Source organism: Cucurbita pepo, chromosome 4 (genome assembly GCF_057944985.1).
Source record: "Cucurbita pepo subsp. pepo isolate OVF chromosome 4, ASM5794498v1, whole genome shotgun sequence".
NCBI classification, from domain to species: Eukaryota; Viridiplantae; Streptophyta; class Magnoliopsida; order Cucurbitales; family Cucurbitaceae; genus Cucurbita; species Cucurbita pepo.
This window is the reverse complement of record NC_141801.1, coordinates 1617887-1640298: the sequence shown is the minus strand read 5'-3', so window position 1 is coordinate 1640298 and position 22412 is coordinate 1617887. Positions and strand designations below refer to the sequence as shown.

Genomic DNA, 22412 nt, shown 5'->3' with positions numbered 1-22412 from the left:
AGACGAAGCATTTCTTGTAAGGGTGTGAAAATCTATTCTTAGTAGACGCATTTCTTGTAAGGGTGTGAAAATCTATTCTTAGTAGACGAAGCATTTCTTGTAAGGGTGTGAAAATCTCTTCTTAGTAGACGCTTAATGGAAAAATCCAGAAGGAATATTAACCTCTTCTTAGTAGACGTGCAATGGAAAAATCCAGAAGGGAAAGTCGAGAGAGGATATTAACCTCTTCTTAGTAGACGTGCAATGGAAAAATCCAGAAGGAAAAGCCGAGAGAGGATATTAACCTCTTCTTATTAGACGCGCAATGGAAAAATACAGAAGGGAAAGCCGAGAGAAGATGTTAACCTCTTCTCAGTAGACGCGCAATGAAAAAATCCAGAAGGGAAAGCCGAGAGAGGATATTAACCTCTTCTTATTAGACGCGCAATGGAAAAATACACAAGGGAAAGCCGAGAGAAGATGTTAACCTCTTCTCAGTAGACGCGCAATGAAAAAATCCAGAAGGGAAAGCCGAGAGAGGATATTAACCACTTCTTAGTAGACGTGCAATGGAAAAATCCATAAGAAAAGTCAAGAGAGGATATTAACTGGATGAGTACCAGTTTCGCTGCGTAACTTTTAAAACTATGAGGCTGACAGTAATACGTATACTAACGGGCAAAACGGACAATATCTATTAGCTGTTAGTTCGAGTTTTTACCAAAAAAAAAAAAAAATTGTCAACCATGAGGCTCGTAACGAGCAAAAGCTGACAATATCTAACTTTGAGTTTTTACACCAAAAAATAAAATAAAATAATAATAATAATAAATAAAATAATAATCCTTTATTTAATTATGTATTATTTATTCATTAAAATAATAGTAATAATATATATATATATATATATATATATATATATATATATATTTTTTTTTTTTTTTTTTTGAAAATTTGATTTTGAGTTTAAGGTTGTCTTACCCACCATATTTTTTTAAAACTATTTTTATTTTCAATATGATTTTATATTTAATGTGATTTTTTTTATATAAATATAAGAGAAAGAAAATAATTTAATATTGACGTGATAAATTAATTTTATGATATCGTACGAGTATAATATAATATATTAAATAAGTCGAGTGACAAGAATGTGGTTCGATTCTCCTTTTTCAACCCATTTTTTAGACCGATTTTGTTATTTCGTGTAAAGTTCAATCACGCATAACTTATGGGTATAATAAAAATTATAAACTTTAATAAAATAACAACAAAAATATTTTAAAAGCTCGTAAAAGTAATTTAAAAGCTTTAAGTCATATCTTCGATTAATATATTTTTAAAACGAACATTTTAATTCTTATACTTTAAACTTTTGTTCGTTTTAATCTATAGTTTTGAAATATCTGAAATTATTCCTTTTTTCGATAAAAATTTTAGCTAGTCGTTACACTAAATAGATATTTTAAAAGTATATGACTAAAACTAGCCAAAACTGAAAAAGGACAATCTTTTACGATCCATCCCCAGCATCTTCACTGGCACATTGCTCAATGTCTAGGTTTGATACTATTTATAATCGTCCAAACCCACTGCTAGCAGATATTCTGGGTTTATTCTTAAGGTTTTTAAAACGTGTTTGTTAGGGATAGACTTCCACACTCTTGTAAGAAATGCTTTGTTCCCTCTCCAACTAATGAGTTTTTCCTTTCGAGTTTCTTCTGGAGGTTTTTAAAACGTGTATGTTAGAGATAGGTTTCTACGTCCTTCTAAGGAATGCTTCGTCCCCTAAGATTTAAATACAAAATTTTGAAAGTGGAATGCATGGGGCACTTAAAAGGGCAACAAATCATTTGCTTTTGCCATCACATTGGGGTTCTAATTGATGGACATCCAAACATGGGGTGGACCTAATCCCTACCTTCCTTTTTCTTCATGAGTTAGTTGGCCGTCCATGTTCGTTATCGCATATTGTAATCGATGGCTTAGACTTTAGATCATATGTTCGAGAAAAGATAAGTAGATTTGGATACGTGGCTTGTTGCTATATATCTCATTCAAAATGTCAAAATGTTTGAGTGATATGAATATAGTTTCACATCAAGTAAACAATGTAATAGTTCAAACCCACCGCTAGCAGATATTGTCTGTTTTTGTCTGTTACGTATTGCCGACAACCTCACAATTTTAAAAGAGATGTTTTCCCTCTCCAACCGATATGAGATCTCACAATCTATCCCATTGGAGGCTCAGTGTCTTCGCTGGCACACCGCCCGACGTTTGGCTCTAATACCATTTGTAATAGACCAAGCCCACCACTAGCAAATATTGTCCGCTTTAACCCGCTACCTATTGTTGTCAATCTCACGATTTTAAAACGCATATGCTAAAGAGGTTTCCACACATTTATAGGAAATATTTTGTTCCTCTCTCCAACTAAAGGATCTCACAACAAGATAGATTTCCAATTTATAAATAAAGACAGTATCTTCGTTGGTATATGAACCAATAGTAAATATTCTCACAACGTTGTAAAGATATCTTTTCTTTTATTATTTTGTTACTAAAATATCATTTTGGTCAATGTACCAAAATATAATATTCTTATAATAAAGTCAACTTATGCAGAGTTCGACCTCGACCATTCTAAAAAGGTAGCCACTAAAGTCCGAACTCATATTGATGGGAGAAATTAGCATTCTCATTCTAGAAAAGCATCTTTCTTCATTCCATTATCATCTCCATTTGGTAAACAGAGCATAAATTCTTAGTTGGTGTTCAAAAAATCAAAGTGGAAGAACACTATTCAGTTCTTCCATTAATGGGGTTGGAAAATTCAAAGTCATCTTTCTCCCAACGACTTTCATAAGTCAATCTCAGTTACATCACATCACATCACAAAAACACATTTCCATTTTAAAGAAATCACTAAACACACTGTTCTTGTTCAAGATAAGATCAGAATCAGATCACTCATCACTTCAATAAAGATTAACAAATAAACAATGAGACAGACAAGAGCCATGTCAATCCCTTAAACTATTCGTGTATCAGCAAGTGGAACTTGTATTGGAGCAAAAGATGATTATGTCAAGCTTTTTACACAATTTAAGATCCGTACTACAGACAAGATCCAAAACAGTAGAGATAATCTTAAGAAAAAATTTGGGTACTCCTCAAAACTACTAACTTTTTATGTCTGGTGATGAAAAGGAGTGGATGGAGACAATCAGTAGAGGCTATAACCAAGAAACTGGCTAATGATAATGGCAAGTCCAAGAGCAATGGCTACAAAAGAAGCAGCCCAGGTCAGTTTTTCAGTTATTCTAGGCACTCTGTCCTTCAATGCCTCGCTAAACGAGCCTATAAAAGCAGTATAGCTTCCCATTGAAATAACTGTTCCAACTAGAAACATAACAAGAAAGGCAGCGCCGGCTACACGGGAAGGCAAGGCCAGGGCAGGCAAGACTATCATGAGTGCATCGGGTTGTAGGCCATGGACAACTCCTGTGGCAAAAGTGGCAAAGCCTATCTTTTTTTTCTTCTTGTTCTTCTCCCCTATGACCATTGGTTTCTCTAATGTTTTGTAAATGCCGACATCGCATTCACCATTTTCTAGACCTACAACACATGGGGTACGGACTTCTGAAGCTTCCCTAATACCCAGAACTCCTATTACAAATAGTGTCACGCCTACTACTATTGTGCCCCAGGTTCTGAGAATTTCAATGTGAAGCTTATCTTTTAGCAGTAAAAATAGTAGACCAAAAATGACCTGACCTGCATCATGACCACATCCCCAAAGAGCGCCCACTGCAGCACTTTCCATGCGGCTACAGCCAATTGAAAGGGGTGCAAGGGCAGCAAGGTGATCTGGTCCTGATAATGTGTGTAAGCAGCCAGCAAAAAAGCCAGTCCAAGCGCTACTTAATAGCTCACTCTGGATCAGTCGTCGCCCAACTGCAGCTGCTGCAGGACCTCCGGTTTTAGCTGCATTTTGGAAAGATGCAAAAGCTGCTGGCGCAAAGACTGGTTGGATCAGGATCAGGGCAAGAGCAGAAAGAACAAAGAGCGACTGTTTGACCTGAAGCAAAGATATTAAGTATCATCAGAATGATAGAACTCAAAATATATTGAAATATGAAAGATAACATAACTAGAAGATGATAACACGAATATTCGAGGTACTTGTTGTTAGGAATCACGACATCCACAATAGTACGATATTGTCCACTTTGAACATAAGCTCTCATGGCTTTGTTTTTAGTTTCTCCAAAAGGCCTCATACCAACGAAGATGTATCATTACTTATAAACTCATGATCATCTCCTTAACTAGCTAATGTGAGACTCCCTCCCAACAATCCTCAACATTTGGAACCTTCCTTTCTTGAGCACTCTCACTCGAGCATAAGGCCACTTTACAATTGCCCACCTCCTCTATTTATAACAATTCACCAATAGCAACTTCTCCACCTAGCCACTAACATACCCTTATAATATCCCTAAATCCCTTCCATTGTCATCCCCATCACAGAATTTACACTTAAAGGGTCTTTCTTAGTCAACAAATTTAACAAGTTAATAGCTAAATAATATCAACACAATGTTTTCTTTGGAGCTATGGCTGTCCATCCTGAAAATCTAGAAAACTCATAACAGATGTGTATTAGGTTTAGATAAACAAATTTGAGATATGATCGCTTTTACAGTCATTCACTAATATCATTATATTGCTTCATAAATGTCAGCAATGCATGAACAATGTGAGCTGCTGGGATTTTCGTTGTGTCCAAAGAGTCAGAAAAAGATTAAGGCGCAAAAAAATAAAAGCCCAATTATTGCTGCGTCTGTATTCTGACTCTGTTTGTGATTCTGATTGAGTCTGTGACCTCATGGAAGTAAATGTGAATATTTAATTTCAACGAGCACCACTAACAATAAATGAGGAGTGCAAAATGGAGCAGAGATCTTCTCTGAACATACCCGTCGATCTTCATTAAGATCAGTTTCAACATTTATTTCAAAACAAAGAATCTCATGTAAAGGTTAAGCATAATCCAAAAATCCACAGTAATTGTAATTCATTAGAGACATTGATGGTTTACAAAATTGAAAATCAAAATCATGTTCTTGACTCTGATTCCATCAAGAAACTGGAATCCTAAAATTAGCTCTATTACAAGCACCGCAGCAAGTATTCCACATGACTCGTATGATTAGGTAAAATTCATGCCATAAATTGAAGAAAAATGTTCACGAATTTCAAAGAAATGTGCCCAACTTTCTATAATTAATCCAAACAGAATGAGTTATAACGTAACCAATTCACAGTATTTCAAACTTGACCTAAAACGCGATAAAATGCGCTTCAAAGCAAATAAGACGGCAGACTACATCCCAGCGGAATTCAATTATATGATAATCAAAATTAAAGCAAAGAAGAACAGGAAATTAACGACAGAAGAATAGAGAAAGGAATTTCAATCCAATACCTTCTTCTTTCCGGCGAAATGTTCAAGCAAATCAGGCTTGGGCGAGCCGGCTCTAGAATCGGACGTGGAAATCGAATCGCTCGACGAATTCGACGAAGAAAGACAATGAATCAACGGCATAGAAGGCTTCTCAGTCTTAGAGGAGAACAAACCAAGCGGACGGAGTCCATGGCGCGTCGGGAGGGGGAAATTGAGCTTCGCGGAGTCAATGCGACGGAACCGAGGAAGAAGAAGAGGTGGATTCGGATTAATCTTGAAGGAGGTAGGAGAAGGAGAATACAGAAGCCTGTCCATGGCGCCTCTTCACCGTCGTATCGGCCGTCGCCGGCGTCAAGAAAGCTCCGATAGGGGGCGGCGGAGGAAGAAGGAGGGTGGAAGATGAGAATCCCAAATGGAGGCTGGTGGGTGGAGTAGGAAGATAGAGTCCAAGTCAGACAAGTTCAACCGAAAATTAAAGCTCCCAATTTTATTTATTTATTTATTCATTTTATTATTTTCGCTGGTCCAATAAGATTAACGTGGGCTCATCTATTGCCATTAAATTAAAAAATAATAATTAATAAATATTTTATAAAAATAAATTAATATAAATTTAAACTAATTAAACCAACTTAATTCTTGTTTTAATTTAATAAACTATTTATGATTTTTTATTAAATTATAAACAAAAATTCTAATTTTTAAAATCATATTAACTCATATTTTTTTGCAAAATTATAAAAAATAAAAATGTTCCAGACAAACATTCTAATCTACTTTGACCCGTTACGTATCATCGTCAGCTTCATAGTCCGTTACATATCATCGTTGGCCTCACAATTTTAAAACGCATCTATTAGGGATAAATTTTCACACCTTCTAAAAAAATGTTTTGTTCTCTTCTACGACCGTGAATCTCACCATAATAATTTTGGAACACCATTAATATATATATATATATATATATATATATATATATATATATATATATATATATATATATATATATATATATATATATATATATATATATATATATATATATATATATATTATTTTTTAAATAAAACCCTAAAAAAACATAATAATAAGTATAATGACTATTTTTAAATCTCGAAAATATTATTTTAGATTTTTTAATCATATATTTTAATTAGGGCCAATCAAATTTGGCTTTAAATTTTTTTTATCAAATTCAATATTAACCTTATTTAAAAAAAAAAATTACTTAACTTTATTTTTAAAAAAAAATTAATAAATTTATTGGGTTTAAAATGAAAAGGTGTTATTTTAATTAGGAGTACTTCTACAATTATTGATTATATAATCAATATTATTTTGAAATTATATAAGAAAAAAATAGTATTTTTATAAAAAATTAGATTTTTTTTAATTGTTTTACTTTTTTTGGATTAATTATTTGGATGAGAATATTAAATTCCAAATTAATTATAATTATATTAGGTAGATTTCATATTTTTCTTAGGGCAAGTGGGCAATTATTTAAGTAGGTTGGTGTGAGATCAATTAATAATTGACAAAGGGGAAATAATTGTATTTTTTAATTTTTTAAAAAAGCTTATTTAATTATTAAAAATTTGAAATTTTCTTAGAAACAAAATTTGAATTAAAAATAATGCTTATGAAAGAAAGAAATAAATAAATAATTATAAGGTTCGACCAAAACATTATTTAGTAGATCATAGTTTACCATCGCTCGTGACTTGTATTATAGTCACTTAAATGAGCATTATCTTAGCACTGTTTTTTTAGCACGTAGAAAAGAGTATAAATAGTTGTAGATAGGATATGGTTTTTTATAGTCGCTCTTAGCTTACTACCCTTAGGACACGAGTAGACTATGCTCCTTAAGTTTTGCCTCGATTGTTTGTCACTTTACCTGAGGGCAGGGCAGTGAGTCGAAAGTGTATGTGAGAAATCCTATCCTATCTATGACTATTTTTATTCTTCTCTACGTGTGTTAGATCCCACATCGGTTGGAGAGGGAAACGAAACATTTCTTATAAGGATGTGAAAATCTCTCCCAAGCTGATGAATTTTAAATCTGTGAAGCTGACGACGATATGTAACGGGCCAAAGTGCACAATATTTGCTAGCGGTGGGCTTAGGCTATTACAAATGGTATTAGAGTCAGGTTCCAGGCAGTGTTCTAGCGAGGATGCTGACTCCTTAAGACTTGATTGTTAGGTCTCATATCGGTTGGAGGGGGGAATGAAACATTCCTTATAAGGGTGTAAAAACTTCTTCTACTAGCAGACACGTTTTAAAACTCTGAAGCTGATGGCGATACATAGCGAGCCAAAGTAGACAATATCTGTCAATAGTAAGCTTGGACTGTTACAACGTGCTTAAAAAAAACAGTGCTAAGATAGAGCTTAGTTAAGAGACCATAATACAAGTCATGAGTGATAATAAATTATGATTCGATACGTTAGTTAGTTAGTCACGAGCGTAGTCAGTTATACTCATGCCATAAGAGTTATAAGCACTAACACTTTCGAGTCACTACTCTTAGACGAGCTAGTACACGAGTAGACACTATCAACATGCATAATCAATATACCATACAAGGGTATTTTCGTCATTTAAATATTTATAATATATTTGTATATAAATATTTATACTACAGGGGTATTTTCGTCATTTATATGAATGAGGATAGCAGGTACTAACGTGGCGCGTATTTAAAAGCGCGATATCGTTGTTATCTATTTTCACTAAAATGAGAGGTTCAGCAACGTCCATACTGAAGCGAAGCAGAGACACAAATCCCTCCTTCCATAATCCACTACAACACATCCTATCCGTCATTTCAAAAGTCAACAGTCAAACAAACCAAAAGTCAGCAGTCACCATTTTCTCCATATCTGATTGGACAATTGAAACTCCGTTCGAGTACTTGCGACGCACTTGATCACAGTGGAAATTTTTAAGAACAAACTGAAAGCGTTCAGCATGTGGCTCACTTCAGTCTTTTTAGTGGTGGAGAAAGAGCTTCGAGCTTTGAAGGTTTGGCTCCAATGGCGAGGCCGGTGCAGATTGAAGTGTGGAATCCGAATGGAAAGTATAGAGTTGTTAGCACTAAGGCTATGCCTGGAACTCGATGGATCAATCTCTTGATCGAGCAAGATTGCCGAGTCGAGGTATGTTATTTTTGCTGTTTCTCACTTTGTTTTCGCTTGTTTCGCGGGAATGTTGATTTGGAGTGAAATTTTGTATTCATTTGGTGTTGTAGATTTGTACCGAGAAGAAGACGATACTCTCAGTAGAGGATATCGTTTCTCTCATCGGCAATAGATGCGACGGCGTTATTGGACAGGTATTGAACTTAATCGAACTGGTATTGGTTAATCCAAAAGTTTTTGTGCATTTTAGATAGTTTGAATCGAATCGAATGAATAAGTTTTTTCCAGTCGTAGAGGAAAGTTAATCTCTATATTAAAGCTAATTCAGAAATAGATTCTAAAAACTGAATTGTAGTGATTTGAGTGATCACGATGGCTCGTTCACGTGTGATTCATGATCGATTGACGTTGCAAATGAGTTTTTGTATTCGTGATTCTTAGATTTGTTTTCTTGGATGTTTCAGTTGACTGAAGATTGGGGAGAGGTGCTGTTTTCTGCACTAAGCAGAGCGGGAGGCAAAGCTTTTAGTAACATGGCTGTTGGTTACAATAATGTAGATGTTAATGCTGCTAATAAGTATGGTATTGCTGTAGGAAACACTCCTGTAAGTTTATTTCTCTGTTAAATGCTACAACGTGAATTGGTATTTGGTGCATCTTAATTTTAATGCTCTGTTGCATCTTTCATATTTGGTTCTGCATATTCTGTGCTACAGACTGGGATTTAGATCATTCTTTTATTTCTTGTTTAGGGAGTACTTACAGAAACTACAGCAGAGTTGGCAGCTTCACTTTCTCTTGCAGCTGCAAGAAGGATAGTTGAAGCTGATGAGTTCATGAGGGCAGGCCGCTATGATGGATGGCTTCCCAATTTGTATGACTATCTTCCATGATTTGAATTATTCTCTAGAAATAAGCAACCAAAATGGCTCAACAAATTTGAAATAATTTCTTTCAATAGGTTTGTTGGAAACTTGCTGAAAGGACAGACTGTTGGTGTGATTGGAGCTGGTCGAATTGGATCTGCTTATGCAAGAATGATGGTAGTTTTCCTAACACAATTGACTATGAGCTTAATAATTTCTAAATTGGGTTCTAGAAACGTAGTTATCTTTCTTGAAGATCATTAGGATTTCAAGCGAAATGTTTTCATCAATGATTAAATTAGGATTAAATAGTAGAGTGCCTATTTTGCCTTGCAGGTAGAAGGGTTTAAGATGAACCTGATATACTTTGATCTTTACCAGTCAACCAGACTTGAAAAGTTTGTTACAGGCATGTCTTGATCAACGATTCTTGAGAGCAATGAGTTTGAGTTCCTTTAGCTGAAATGCTTGTTTAATTGCAGCCTATGGTGAGTTCCTGAAAGCCAATGGCGAGGCTCCCGTGACATGGAGACGAGCATCATCCATGGAAGAGGTGCTTCGAGAGGCTGATGTGGTATGACTTTGATATGATTAATTAACATGCTTAAGAAGAGCTTGTCTCCCCTTATGTTACATTTAGCTGTTCTTTGTTCCTTTGGATTTGTAGATAAGTCTTCATCCAGTGCTGGATAAAACCACCTTCCATCTGGTGAACAAAGAAAGTCTTAAAGCCATGAAGAAGGTGAAGCTTGTTAAAGCTCTTTTCTCTCTTCAATTATGGTTTCAATCTCCCTGACCCCATTACATAGATTCACTGATTGGTTATATTTAAACGTATGTTTCTTCAAACCATGTTATAATTGCAGGATGCAATCCTCATTAACTGCAGTCGAGGACCTGTGATCGATGAAGCAGCCCTTGTCGAGCATTTAAGAGAGAATCCGATGTTTCGAGTTGGCCTTGATGTCTTTGAGGTATGTCTGTTCATAATTCGTCACTATCTCATCTTAAAGTTGATTTGCACTTACTACAATATGATCATCACCTAGGATGAACCATACATGAAACCTGGGCTAGCTGATATGAAAAATGCCATCATTGTTCCTCACATTGCTTCCGCTTCCAAGGTAAACAAAAATCTCTGCCTAGCTTGACAGTGAAATAAAGATCTCCTTACAGAAGTATTAACCGTCTTTCATAACTATCATGTAGTGGACTCGTGAAGGAATGGCGACACTGGCTGCTCTTAATGTCCTGGTGTGCAGCCTATAAATTTATACTCACTTAGTTCCTATAAATTTGTTCTTGTGATCTGGCTTGCATGTTGAGCTTAAATGCACTGCCTTCTCTAACCTCTAACTACAGGGAAAGATTAAAGATTATCCCGTTTGGTCCGATCCGAATCGAGTTGAACCTTTCCTCAACGAGAACGTTCCGCCTCCAGCTGCATCTCCGAGCATTGTGAACGCTAAAGCCTTGGGTAGTAAAAACCTACATTGACTAAAAGTATAGCTTATTATAATAGTTCTATTATCTCATTTTCATAATTTGAGATCTTTGCAGGATTGCCTGTTTCAAAGCTCTGAAGAACCCATGCGACATCAAGATCTCTCGCACAAATTGCACTCATTATAGATCGGAGGTGAATGAAAGATTGTATTTGTGAATGATATTGATGATGAGTGTAGAACTGATCGGAGGTGAATGAAAGATTGTATTTGTGAATGATATTGATGATGAGTGTAGAACTCGGGACAATTAATTATAATGTGCATTTACCTATTCCTTTGAATGCAAGTACATCACTAGGTTCTACAGTATCAAATATATTTTAAATTCACGTGCTTGATGTCAACTGAAACTGAGTTTGAGTTAATTCAAGCCAAGCATGTTTAATGTTGAATTTCTTATAATTGAGTTAGGAATATGCTATTAATAAAAAACAAGGTTAATATTCAAAAAAGAAAAAAAAAAAACTTAGTTATAAACGTAAGGTTAAATTATAAGTTTCTTATTCATTCCCAAACTTATATCAATTTTGTTAACTTTATAAAAAAATATCTCCCTCTCCTAAGTCTATTAACTTTTACTTTCTAATATAATTGATTTTATTTGAAAATTTAAAAAATTAAGCGAATTTCAATTTTGAAATGACAAATATATGTCCATATTTAATATTTTCTGGTCCGTCCTCAAAATTCTTTTTGAAACAATATCGTAGAAAAGAATAGTAAATATAAAAATTTTCAGGCTCAAAAAAACATAATTAAAATATAGGATAAATAAATAAAAATACCTTCTCTAACAAAAATAAATTTTATTTCACTCAATTATTTATTTTTGTGGAAGACAATTTCCATTAGATTTTTTTTGAATGTAGTGTTTAATAAAAAGAAACTTCGCACAATATTTTTCATGGTTCGGGGTTAGTGCCATGTTAAAAAATATAATCAATAATATTAACAAAAACTATTTATCAAAAAAATTATCTCTAAATTTTTTAATATTTCTTTTTAAATTATTTTTTAATTTATTAAACTAAAAAAAATTTAAACAAATTTTATAATTAGAGAATATTTTTTAAATCATTTTATAAATATATTATGATTTAAAATTTTAGAAAATTTAAGAGTATCATTTAAAATTTTAGAAAATTGAATAATATCTTTCAAAAATAAAATCTAAAATATATCAATATTTTTAATCTAAAAATTTAATGAATAATAAATTTGTATCATAAATATATAATAAATTTAATGAATAATAAATTTGTATCATAAATATATAATCTTCACGAGTATATAAACCAAGTATATGATCTCTCATCTCCACCATTCATAATCCTCCAATCGTTTTTGTCAGTTAGGGTTTCTCCATCCTCCCCAAACAACCTTCCAAAAATCCCTTAATCCCTTACCACAATGTCTTCATCCAAGGTGATACTTCTCAGAAGTTCCGACGGCGAAACCTTCCACATCGACGAGGCGGTGGCTCTCGAGTCTCAGACGATCAAGCACATGATCGAGGACGATTGCGCCGATACGGTCATTCCTGTGCCCAATGTCACCGGTTCCATTCTCGCTATGGTGATTGAGTACTGCAAGAAGCATGTCGAGACCGATGCTAAGGATTCTAAAGCCCTCGATGATACTCTCAAAGCCTGGGACGCTGAATTCGTCAAGGTTGATCAGAATATCCTCTTTGACCTCATCTTGGTGAGTTCTCTGTTCTTTCGGTTCTTTCGCTCATGCGTTTAGTTACAACATAATTTGGGGCTTTTTGATCATTGCGGAATTCTTTAATATCTCTTCATTGCTCCTTTGCTCATATTTGTTTGACTGTTGATGTTCTTGAATTCGACATGTACAAATTGGCTATCTATCACGAATTCTGCTTTCTTTTGTTTCGATTATAATACGAAACTTCGTTCGTATACGACCTTGCTTCCTTGTATGATATAAGCATGGAATTGCAGATTACTGTTACTTAGTTGATCATGATTCTTTGGAATGGCATATTTCGCTGTTTATTTTAGTATGATTCTTGAATTTACTTATGGTGGCTTTGAAATTGGAAGATTACAAGGTGAAAAGTGGTGTTAGCCATTATTTTCCTCTAAATTCCAGGAGATTCATCATGGGTTTATAAATAAAGAATACTCTCTCCATTGGTAGGAGGCTTTTTGGGGAAGCCCAAAGCAAAGCCACTAGAGCTTATGCTCAAAGTGGACAATATCATACCGAAAAGTAGGATATCAATTTGGTTATTGACATTCAAATAGGTTGTTGACAAGATGTTTTAAATTACATGGTTTGTGTGTATATGGGCTTGTTTGTTGTTTTGTGGTGATGGATAACAATGGATGTGTACCCATCAAGCAGGCCGCTAACTATCTGGACATCAAGAGCCTGCTGGACCTGACATGCCAGACAGTGGCAGACATGATCAAGGGAAAGACCCCAGAAGAGATTCGAAAGACATTCAACATTAAGAACGATTTCACTCCAGAGGAGGAAGAGGAGGTTCGAAGGGAGAATCAATGGGCCTTCGAGTGAACATTCATTCATTTCATGAACTCCTCCAATAGTATAGTCTCTTGATCTTAGTTAGTGGGTTACTTTTTTTTTTTTTTTTTTATTATTATTATTTCATTAAATTTATGTTAGGATGTTCTTGAACTTAGGATAGGTTTTTAATAGTAAATTTTTATTTTGGAGTTAGTTTAATTATTATTAGATAAAATAAATAAATAAATTTAGGAATATTTTATATAAATTAATTATATTTCTTAGTTTTAGTGTATTTTATTTTATTGTTTTTTTAGTGATGAAAAAAATAATAAAATTAAATAGATAAAAGGGCATTCCAACATGATTTTTTTTTTTTTTAATTTACAATTAATTTGATTTTATATTTAAAGATTTATTAAATTTTATTAATGTTGGCCGGTGGGTAAATTTTATTATTGTGTGGCCCAACTGGTTGACATTTGGACTTCATATTGGGCTGTAATGGTCCAATGGGCCTATTTCCTTTTTTTATTGGACTTCATAGGGCTTTCTAATGGGCCCATCTATCAAATCTTTTGGTTTCAATTTATAATTTTTTTTTTCATTTTTTTTTGTTTCGATTTATTTTTTCACATATTTTTAGTGGATCATTGATCCCTGATATATTTGATTGAGCGTGAAACGACCCAGATCCATCGCTAGTAAATATTTGTCAACCCAAATCTAAATATTGTCAACCCAGAACTGCTAGCAGATATGGTTCTCTCTGGACTTTCCCTTAAGGCTTTATTGTCACTTCCCCACTTTCCCTTAAGGCTTTATTGTCACTTCCCCACTTTCCCTTAAGGTTTTATTGTCACTCCCCCTCTCAGTTAACTGAGGGTTTTATTGTCACTTCCCCTCTCAGTTAACTGCCACTCAGTTAACTGCTTTTGGACTTTTGCTTTATTGTCACTTCCCCTCTCAGTTAACTGCCAGATATGGTTCTCTTTGGACTTTCCGTTAAGGCTTTATTGTCACTTCCCCTCTCAGTTAACTGCCAGCAGATATTGTTCTTCTTGGACTTTCCCTTAAGGCTGTATTGTCACTTTCCCTCTCAATTAACTGCTAGCAGATATTGTTCTCTTTAACTTTCCCTCTTAGGACTTTCCCTTAAGGCTTTAAAACCTTTGCCAGGAAAAGGTTTCCACACCCTTATGGAACTTTTTCCCTTTCGGGTTTCCTCTCAAGGCTTTAAAACGTCTGAAAGGTTTCCACACCCTTTATTTGTTCTCCTCTCCGACCAAGACACCCTTTTTTTGTTCTCCTCTCCAACAACCAAGGTAGACATTCCGTTTTAAAATCATTTAGAGGATTTGATAACTGTTTTGTTTTTTTTTTCTGTTCTCCAACAACCAAAGTCGGACATCACAAACCGTTTTGTTTTTTTGTTCTCCTCACCAACCAAAGTGGGACATTTTCAAAATCATTTAGCTATGATTTGATAACAAAATGATTTTGCTAGGATTTGATAACTGTTTTGTTTTTTTGTTCTCCTCTCTAACGACATCAAGTTTTAAATCCTTTTGTTTTTTGTGCTCCTCTCCAACTAACATGAAAAGTCACATTTTAAAATCATTTAGTTATGATTTGATAACTGTTTTGTTTTTTAAAAAATATGTTTGTTTTTTATATTTCCCTTAAATTTTCATTTTTTTAAAAAAGGCCATTTAGATTTAAGTCAAATTAAAAAATTTAAAATTTAATTTTTTATTTTTAGATTTTAAAATTTAGCTTGGTTTTGAAAAAAATTTAAAATCACATTTATACCCTTCACCTTTAAAAATATTTTAAAAAATATATTTTTTAATTATCATATTACAAAATATCATAAAATTCACTAAATATTATCTATAATTGGATAAAATTATCATAAATAAACTTTAAGGTTAATTTTGTAGGATTTTATTAAATTACGAGGGAATTAATTCTAATATTTCAAAACAAAAATTAACTTTTCTTTTTTTTTTTTTAATAATTTAAATTAATTTTGAAAAGAGATGACAGCTGGAAAGTAAGGAGATAAGGATGATGACAAGGCCACCTTTTGGAATTTTTCTTTTTTTAGAATTGGGAACGGAAATCAAAGTTTTAATATTTCCTTTTTCCTTTACAATTTCCACGTCATAATTTAATACAAATAATATTTTTTTTTAAATGTGAATAAAGTGTTAATGTTGATAAATATTTCTAAATATATATATATAAACAAAATTAATAAATAAATTACAATTTTCTATTATCGTAAATAAAATCTTGCAATTCTTTTTATAGAAAAAGTTTTATTTTTGGTTAAACTATTTGTATTTTTTAATGACGTAAAATAATTATTAATATTTTCCTATAAAGTTTTTGAACATGTGGCATGAATATTTAAAATTTTATTTTTTATATCGTAACATATATAAATTTCATCCTTTGATTTTACTCAGCTATTTGGCCGCATCCTATCTCAATTGACAAAATTTATTGACACGGTAAAAATATCATACAAATTAAGGTTATTCATATGATCCCAAATAATCTAGACTATCGAGCCCAACTCTATCCAAAGTTGAGTTTAAGTTAAATCATCTGAAATCTCATATCGGTTGGAGAGAAGAACAAAACATTCATTTTAAGAGTGTGGAAAATCTCTCCCTAACAAACTCATATTTTAAAATCGTGAGACTGACAGCAATATGTAACGGGCCCAAGCGAAAAATATCAGCTAGTGGTGAATTTGAATTGTTATAAGTCGTATTCAAAATTTTCATTTAATTTGTTTGAAACTTTTTTTTTTTTTTTTTTTTTGTCAAGAACCTAATAAACTCGAAAATAGATCTACAACCTATTATTATAAATATTTAATTTTTATAGTAATTTATAAATATTTGATATTTAAGTCTAACCCGATCATATTAGTTAATATAATAGATGTTGTGGATAATGAAATTATTTATATATATATATTGTATTTTTTTTAAAAAAAATGGAAAAAAAGTAATTATAAATTTATAAAATTTATTATCCGATGGGAAAATAGGAACGTGGCATTAAAAGATGTGAGCAGATGGTGGGGCCCACATATGACGGTTGTCAGTTAGTCAATGGCTTTTATTTTTTTATTTTTTAAAAAAATGCAAAAAGACGGCGTAATGAATGAGATGACCGTTGCCGTTTGTCTTTCTCTATTTCGATTACGCCGTTTTCCCAACGGTTCAAGAAAGAATGGTCTAGAACGATCTCGACGGGATCTAGCCGTTTCCTCTATTTTCCTTTTTTAAATATAATTTTTTTTTAACAAAATTCAATTTCTACCTTTATTTAAAAGTTATATTAATAAAAATAAATAAATTAATTAATATTTATATCCATTTAAATTTTAACCCGATAATATAATTAGTTTAGATTTTATTTATTTATTATATAACTCTTAAAATTAAGATAAAATTACTTAATTTTTCTTAATTTAATTTTGTTTTATTACTCTAATAAATAGACTTTGCTTTAAAGATTCATAACCTTTCCTCATATCTAAATACAAATGCTTACTCATTAGTCATTATAAATTGCTATATATATATATAAGATTTAATTATAGTAAAAAAAAAAAACTTTGTTACTAAAGTAATAATAATAATAATTATTATTATTATTATTATTATTATTTTCATCCTTTATATTCATATTTAATTTATGAATATCTTTAAATTTTAATTGTACCCATTGATTATTTTAAAAAATTTTAATTTTGAAAATTTATGAATATTTATTTTAAATGTGGAATTAAATGTAAAGTATATTTGAATTTTTTTTAAAATTTAAGGGTATTAACGTAATTTTAAAAAATTTAAAAGTGTTTTTGGATTTTTTTTTTTTATATATTTTTTATTAAAGGGTATTATTGAAATCCTTTTAAAAGTGGAGAATATGTTTTAAATAAATATTAATTATTTCTATAAAAAAATTAATTTTTATAATCAGATAAAATTTCCTAAATAATTTTTATAATTTTATAATCACAATAAATGTGTTTATCGTACCAATAACATTGTCGGATTACCTTATCCATAGCTGAGTGGCGGCTGATTGGATAATCTTGTAAATAATTAATTTTAAAAGATCAGAGTGGTGAAGCAGCATCATCCATCATACTTATTATTCCACTCAATACTTTTCTCTTTTTTTTATTAATTAATTTATAACTATTAAATATTTTATTTATTCTGTTGGATAATGACAAACTAACCAAACCAATGCCAGACACGTTACCGTCTCTTTCCTCGTTACTAATAATTAATTAATTAATTAATTTTGGCTGAAAATACAAATTTGATCAATACTTTTAATCTTTAAAACCAAATTAATAATAACAATAATTAATGAAGAAAAATCTTTGTTCCTATATTATTATTATTATTATTTATTTTCTTTATAAATTGGCATGCAAAATAAAACAAATAAAAAAAACTTGGCTAACAAATAAATTACCCTTTTTTATTATAATAATAAGTTATTATTATTATAATTTCATTATTATTATTATTATTTTTACGGTTATATACTATTTAAGTTGTGATGTTTTTTTATTTGCTTATAGTCATATAAAGTTGCTTTCTCCAATTCTTTCAAATCGTGAATTTTCTCTCACGTTTTCTAAAAAAACATGATTCAAGGATTGAACATACGTCGACGTTTTTCGCGACGTGTGAATTTCTCACGGTTGACTTGTTTGCTAGGTTAGAACAAGTGTTGCAAAATTGTTGTCCCGCGTATTGTAATTGTGTGATCGTGACAATGAGCTCGTTAATTGAGTTGAGTCGACATTATGTCAAATGAACCAACAAAATAAAAATCAACAGGAGAATCTTATTTCGCAATGCAATATATTCAACTTTGATTGTGAGGAGGAGAGAATGTATATTATGAGCGAGTCGTCGTTTCTGCAGCAACTTTGACCAACAATGACAATTGGATCTTGCGAGAGCAGATGACAACGCTCGAAGGAAGGTAGGTCGATCACTGAAGAAAGTGATAATAATTTTTTCATACATTTTTAGCCGCTTTTTTAGTAACTTTTATTCTCGACTTCAATTTAGTTTCTAACTTTAAGGATCAATAATGAAATTTTATCAAATTATAGGGACAAAAGTCTAATTTTAAAAAATTATAGGAATTAAATATTAATTTGCAATTTAACCCTTCCATTTATTATTAGAAAAAGAAAAGGATATAACGGCGTTAAAAAAGTTTTAACTGTACAGAAACAGCTAAAGGACAAAAAATAATAAATATTGATTTTTAATTAATTTTTTTTTTTTTTTTTAAAAAGACAGGATGTTACCGTTATAGAGCTGGAGGGAGAGGGTTTAGTTGGATGCCAGGCTGCCCCAATCGCCTGCCCCTCTCATATCATTACCCTCACATGCTCCCCTACCCTATTTTATTTATTTATTTATTTTAATTTTTTAACTAAATTTAATATTGATTTAATTATAACTCAATTAATTAAAAAATATATATATTTAATTATAAGTATAGAAAATGTCCGGTCGTAACATTTTTTTAAAATAATTAAAAAAACAACTTACAATTCAATTTGAAAATAGAGAGCTGAGTTGGGTGGTAAACTTTATTGGAATTGTTTGAGCCACTGATTCAACCAACTTAAAATCTTGGGTTAGTCCATGTAATAGCAGCCTGAGGCTACCGCCAGTAAATATTGTTTTGCTTTGTCTTGCTACGTATCGCCGTCAAGAGGTTCCCACACCACCTCTCCCTAGTAGACACACTTTTAAACGGTGAGACGAATGACAATACGTAAGGGGACAAAACGGACAATATTTACTAGTGGTAGGCTTGGACGGATACGAATGACAAGGGTGGAGTGTGAGATCACACACATTGATTAGAGAGGAACACGAAACATTCCTTACAACGGTGTAGAAACCCGAGAGGTTTACTTTAACAACAAAACCCTACTCCAAATACAAAATTCCAAAAATACCCCTTTGGTTTTTATCTATAAAGAGCATCCATTTCCCCTTCTCTTCACCTTCCCCTTCCCAAACTACTCTCACAGAAAACAGAGCAACAACCAGAAGCTTCCCCTGTAAAATTTCCCCGTCCTTTCGCCGGAATTTCAGTTCTAAGACCTTAAAAATGTCGAAAGAGGTGATGGAAGAAGGACAATCCGGCCTGAGAAAGGACTACGTCGATCCACCGCCGGCCCCGCTCATCGACGTCGCCGAACTCTCCCTCTGGTCCTTTTACAGAGCCCTAATCGCCGAGTTCATCGCCACTCTCCTCTTCCTCTACGTCACGATCGCCACCGTCATCGGCAACAACAAACAGACCAAGGTTTGCGACGGCGTCGGAATCCTCGGAATCGCTTGGGCCTTCGGCGGCATGATTTTCGTCCTCGTCTATTGCACCGCCGGAATCTCAGGTAACTCACGAAATCTTGATTTTCATTTTTTAGGGTTTAGGGTTTAGGGTTTTGTGGTTTTTATTTGCGATTTGTTTGCAGGTGGACACATTAATCCGGCGGTGACATTTGGGCTGTTTCTGGCGAGGAAGGTGTCGCTGATCAGAGCCGTCGGGTACATGGTAGCGCAGTGCGCCGGAGCAATCGTCGGCGTTGGGTTGGTGAAGGCGTTTATGAAGCATGATTATAACGGCCACGGCGGCGGAGCTAACTCCGTTCAGTCTGGTTACAGTAGGGGTACGGCTCTTGGCGCTGAGATCATCGGAACTTTTGTTCTTGTTTACACTGTTTTCTCTGCTACCGATCCCAAGAGAAGCGCGCGTGACTCTCACATTCCGGTAAGTTTCTTCTCCGACCACCATGGATCTTGGATTTTCATAACGAATATCGTTACGAAGTCATATTTGGTTCATTTTACAGGTTTTGGCGCCATTGCCGATTGGATTTGCGGTGTTTATGGTTCATTTGGCCACCATTCCCATCACCGGAACCGGAATTAACCCGGCGAGAAGCTTCGGCGCCGCCGTGATTTACAACAATGAGAAAGCCTGGAACGACCATGTAAGTCATCGCCGGCTAGAGATTTTCAATTAATATTTTCCGATTGTGAAATGATTTCTTATAACCCTTTGGTGGGATTTCTACAGTGGATCTTCTGGGTCGGTCCGTTCGTCGGAGCACTGGCGGCGGCTGCGTACCACCAGTATATTCTCCGGGCAGCCGCCATTAAAGCTTTGGGATCATTCCGCAGCAACCCCACCAACTGAGGAGAAGAAGAAGAATAAGAAGAAGAACATGTTTTAAATTATTCGTTATTATTTGTTTGGATTTTGTGTTTAATTTAATTTTTAATTTTTGTTTCTTAGTTTTAATTTTTGGGATTTGTAATATTTATGTTTTGTTCACGAGAAGATTCTAGTGGTTGTTGGCTTTCAATTTGTCTCGTTTCTTTCTCTCGTTACCATTTTCTACGAGATCCTTATCTCGAACCTTACTGGTTACTCCAACACTTAATTCACGATGAGCCCACCAATTTTCTAAATCAAAATCCAAATTCAATTTGGTTCACGGTTTAGCCTAATATCAGTCTGTTTGTGCTCGTTATTCGAATTGCATACTATGCTTGCTCTGTCCTCGTGAGCCTACCAGCCACTTCCAACACTTCGTTCATGATGAGCGCACCAAACTACGTACATTGCTTTCTCCTTCCTTGTGCTACTAACTTGAACCTATCGACCACTCCGATGCTTCATTTACGATGAGTCCACCAAATTATATACTTATATACTCTGCTTGCTCCTTTCTTGTGCTATTAACCCTTCCGATTGGCGACTCTAACAAATTTACGATGAGCCCACCAATTTCCCTAATCAAAATGGTTTGCCAAATATTAGTATGTTTGTGCTCGTGATCCTAACTATATATTTTGCTTTCTCCTTCCTCGGCTACTAACCCTCCTCTTCGAGATGAAGAAAAGGTGAAAAAAATGATAGTTTGAAGTAGCTATTTATATATATACACATTAAAATAAATTAAACTATATTTTATTCTCTAATTAAAAAAAAAAATTATAAATATATAAGTGAAATAAGGTTTATTTTGTATAAAATCATTTTAAAAAATAAAAAATAAATAAAATTTGTGAGAGCTTAGAACTTAGGATACCTCTAAAGGAGATGGTAAAAGCCAATGAGGTAAAGCCACGTGTACGTGACAAAAGCAGGGTAAAATGGGGAGGGAGAAGGTTTTTAAATTATTTTAAAAAGAAAAAAAAGTAAAAAGAAAAGACAAAAAAGCTAAAAAGAAAAGTTAGTTGGCGCCGTCCAACTAAACGGCAGAGAGAGAGAAGAATCGATATTTCAGGAAGTGGGCCCCACACTACTCAATGTTTACACGTCACGACAGCACATGGGCATGTGGGCCCCACTTCCACTTAATATTTTTAACTTTTTTTTTTTTTTTTTTTTTTTTAAGACAAAATATCTCTTTTACATTTTTTTTAATGCTGTTTATTTTTATTCAATAAAACATTATATTAATTCAAAATTCTATTATTAAATATTTATATTCGATTATTAATCATATAAACATTTATCATATGACTGTTGACACGAAAATAACTCAAATAACAAATAGTAATGTTTTGGTTTTTGAGTTACAGTTCGAAAAAGTATTATTTCTGTATCCCTAATTTTATCAAATTGGTATTATTTCTGTATCCCTAATTTTATCAAATTGTATCAATTTTTACCGTAAACTTTATAACCCACCCACCCGAGAATTTTCCACTAATTCCTTAGATAAATACTACAATTCATCCCTTCCTCTACACCCACACAAAGAAAAATCCATAAACTTACTACGTTCCATAATTTCCGACTTAACCATCAAGACGTCGGTGGCTTATCAGAAAGGGGCGTTGCAATACTT

The 22412-nt window shown here is 33.1% G+C and overlaps 4 protein-coding genes across 4 annotated transcripts; 3 read left to right on the top strand and 1 right to left on the bottom strand.

The window, feature by feature from the left end:
* Positions 1 to 2978: 2978 nt before the first annotated feature.
* LOC111792465 (chloroplast protein FOR GROWTH AND FERTILITY 2) lies at positions 2979 to 5922 on the bottom strand. Its single transcript, XM_023673963.2, has 2 exons — positions 5474 to 5922; positions 2979 to 4063 (listed from the first exon to the last, which is right to left on the bottom strand). The coding sequence occupies exons 1-2, from the start codon at positions 5765 to 5767 to the stop codon at positions 3209 to 3211; spliced, it is 1149 nt and encodes a 382-aa protein (XP_023529731.1). The 5' UTR covers positions 5768 to 5922; the 3' UTR covers positions 2979 to 3208.
* A 2507-nt stretch (positions 5923 to 8429) lies between these two features.
* LOC111792462 (glycerate dehydrogenase-like) lies at positions 8430 to 11256 on the top strand. The gene is made up of 13 exons (XM_023673950.2): positions 8430 to 8616; positions 8709 to 8792; positions 9063 to 9203; positions 9351 to 9472; positions 9560 to 9641; positions 9801 to 9873; positions 9947 to 10038; positions 10132 to 10206; positions 10331 to 10438; positions 10514 to 10591; positions 10677 to 10721; positions 10830 to 10944; positions 11028 to 11256. The coding sequence occupies exons 1-13, from the start codon at positions 8494 to 8496 to the stop codon at positions 11048 to 11050; spliced, it is 1161 nt and encodes a 386-aa protein (XP_023529718.1). The 5' UTR covers positions 8430 to 8493; the 3' UTR covers positions 11051 to 11256.
* A 1024-nt stretch (positions 11257 to 12280) lies between these two features.
* LOC111792520 (SKP1-like protein 1A) lies at positions 12281 to 13759 on the top strand. The gene is made up of 2 exons (XM_023674038.2): positions 12281 to 12679; positions 13346 to 13759. The coding sequence occupies exons 1-2, from the start codon at positions 12386 to 12388 to the stop codon at positions 13517 to 13519; spliced, it is 468 nt and encodes a 155-aa protein (XP_023529806.1). The 5' UTR covers positions 12281 to 12385; the 3' UTR covers positions 13520 to 13759.
* Positions 13760 to 19542: 5783 nt separating this feature from the next.
* LOC111792528 (aquaporin PIP2-7) lies at positions 19543 to 20918 on the top strand. Its single transcript, XM_023674046.2, has 4 exons — positions 19543 to 19943; positions 20025 to 20320; positions 20403 to 20543; positions 20630 to 20918. Exons 1-4 carry the CDS (start codon positions 19658 to 19660, stop codon positions 20747 to 20749), a joined length of 843 nt encoding a protein of 280 aa, XP_023529814.1. The 5' UTR covers positions 19543 to 19657; the 3' UTR covers positions 20750 to 20918.
* Positions 20919 to 22412: the final 1494 nt, after the last annotated feature.

Excerpts from the sequence above, each read along its gene's own strand:
- LOC111792520 (XM_023674038.2), top strand. The coding sequence starts at position 12,386 with ATGTCTTCATCCAAGGTGATACTTCTCAGAAGTTCCGACGGCGAAACC. Across the intron at positions 12,680-13,345 it reads TCCTCTTTGACCTCATCTTG|GCCGCTAACTATCTGGACAT; the intron begins GTGAGTTCTCTG and ends CCCATCAAGCAG.
- LOC111792528 (XM_023674046.2), top strand. The coding sequence starts at position 19,658 with ATGTCGAAAGAGGTGATGGAAGAAGGACAATCCGGCCTGAGAAAGGAC. Across the intron at positions 19,944-20,024 it reads TTGCACCGCCGGAATCTCAG|GTGGACACATTAATCCGGCG; the intron begins GTAACTCACGAA and ends ATTTGTTTGCAG. Across the intron at positions 20,544-20,629 it reads AGAAAGCCTGGAACGACCAT|TGGATCTTCTGGGTCGGTCC; the intron begins GTAAGTCATCGC and ends GGATTTCTACAG.
- LOC111792462 (XM_023673950.2), top strand. The coding sequence starts at position 8,494 with ATGGCGAGGCCGGTGCAGATTGAAGTGTGGAATCCGAATGGAAAGTAT. Across the intron at positions 9,874-9,946 it reads ACTTGAAAAGTTTGTTACAG|CCTATGGTGAGTTCCTGAAA; the intron begins GCATGTCTTGAT and ends GTTTAATTGCAG. Across the intron at positions 10,439-10,513 it reads TTGGCCTTGATGTCTTTGAG|GATGAACCATACATGAAACC; the intron begins GTATGTCTGTTC and ends ATCATCACCTAG.
- LOC111792465 (XM_023673963.2), bottom strand. The coding sequence starts at position 5,767 with ATGGACAGGCTTCTGTATTCTCCTTCTCCTACCTCCTTCAAGATTAAT. Across the intron at positions 4,064-5,473 it reads ATTTCGCCGGAAAGAAGAAG|GTCAAACAGTCGCTCTTTGT; the intron begins GTATTGGATTGA and ends TCTTTGCTTCAG.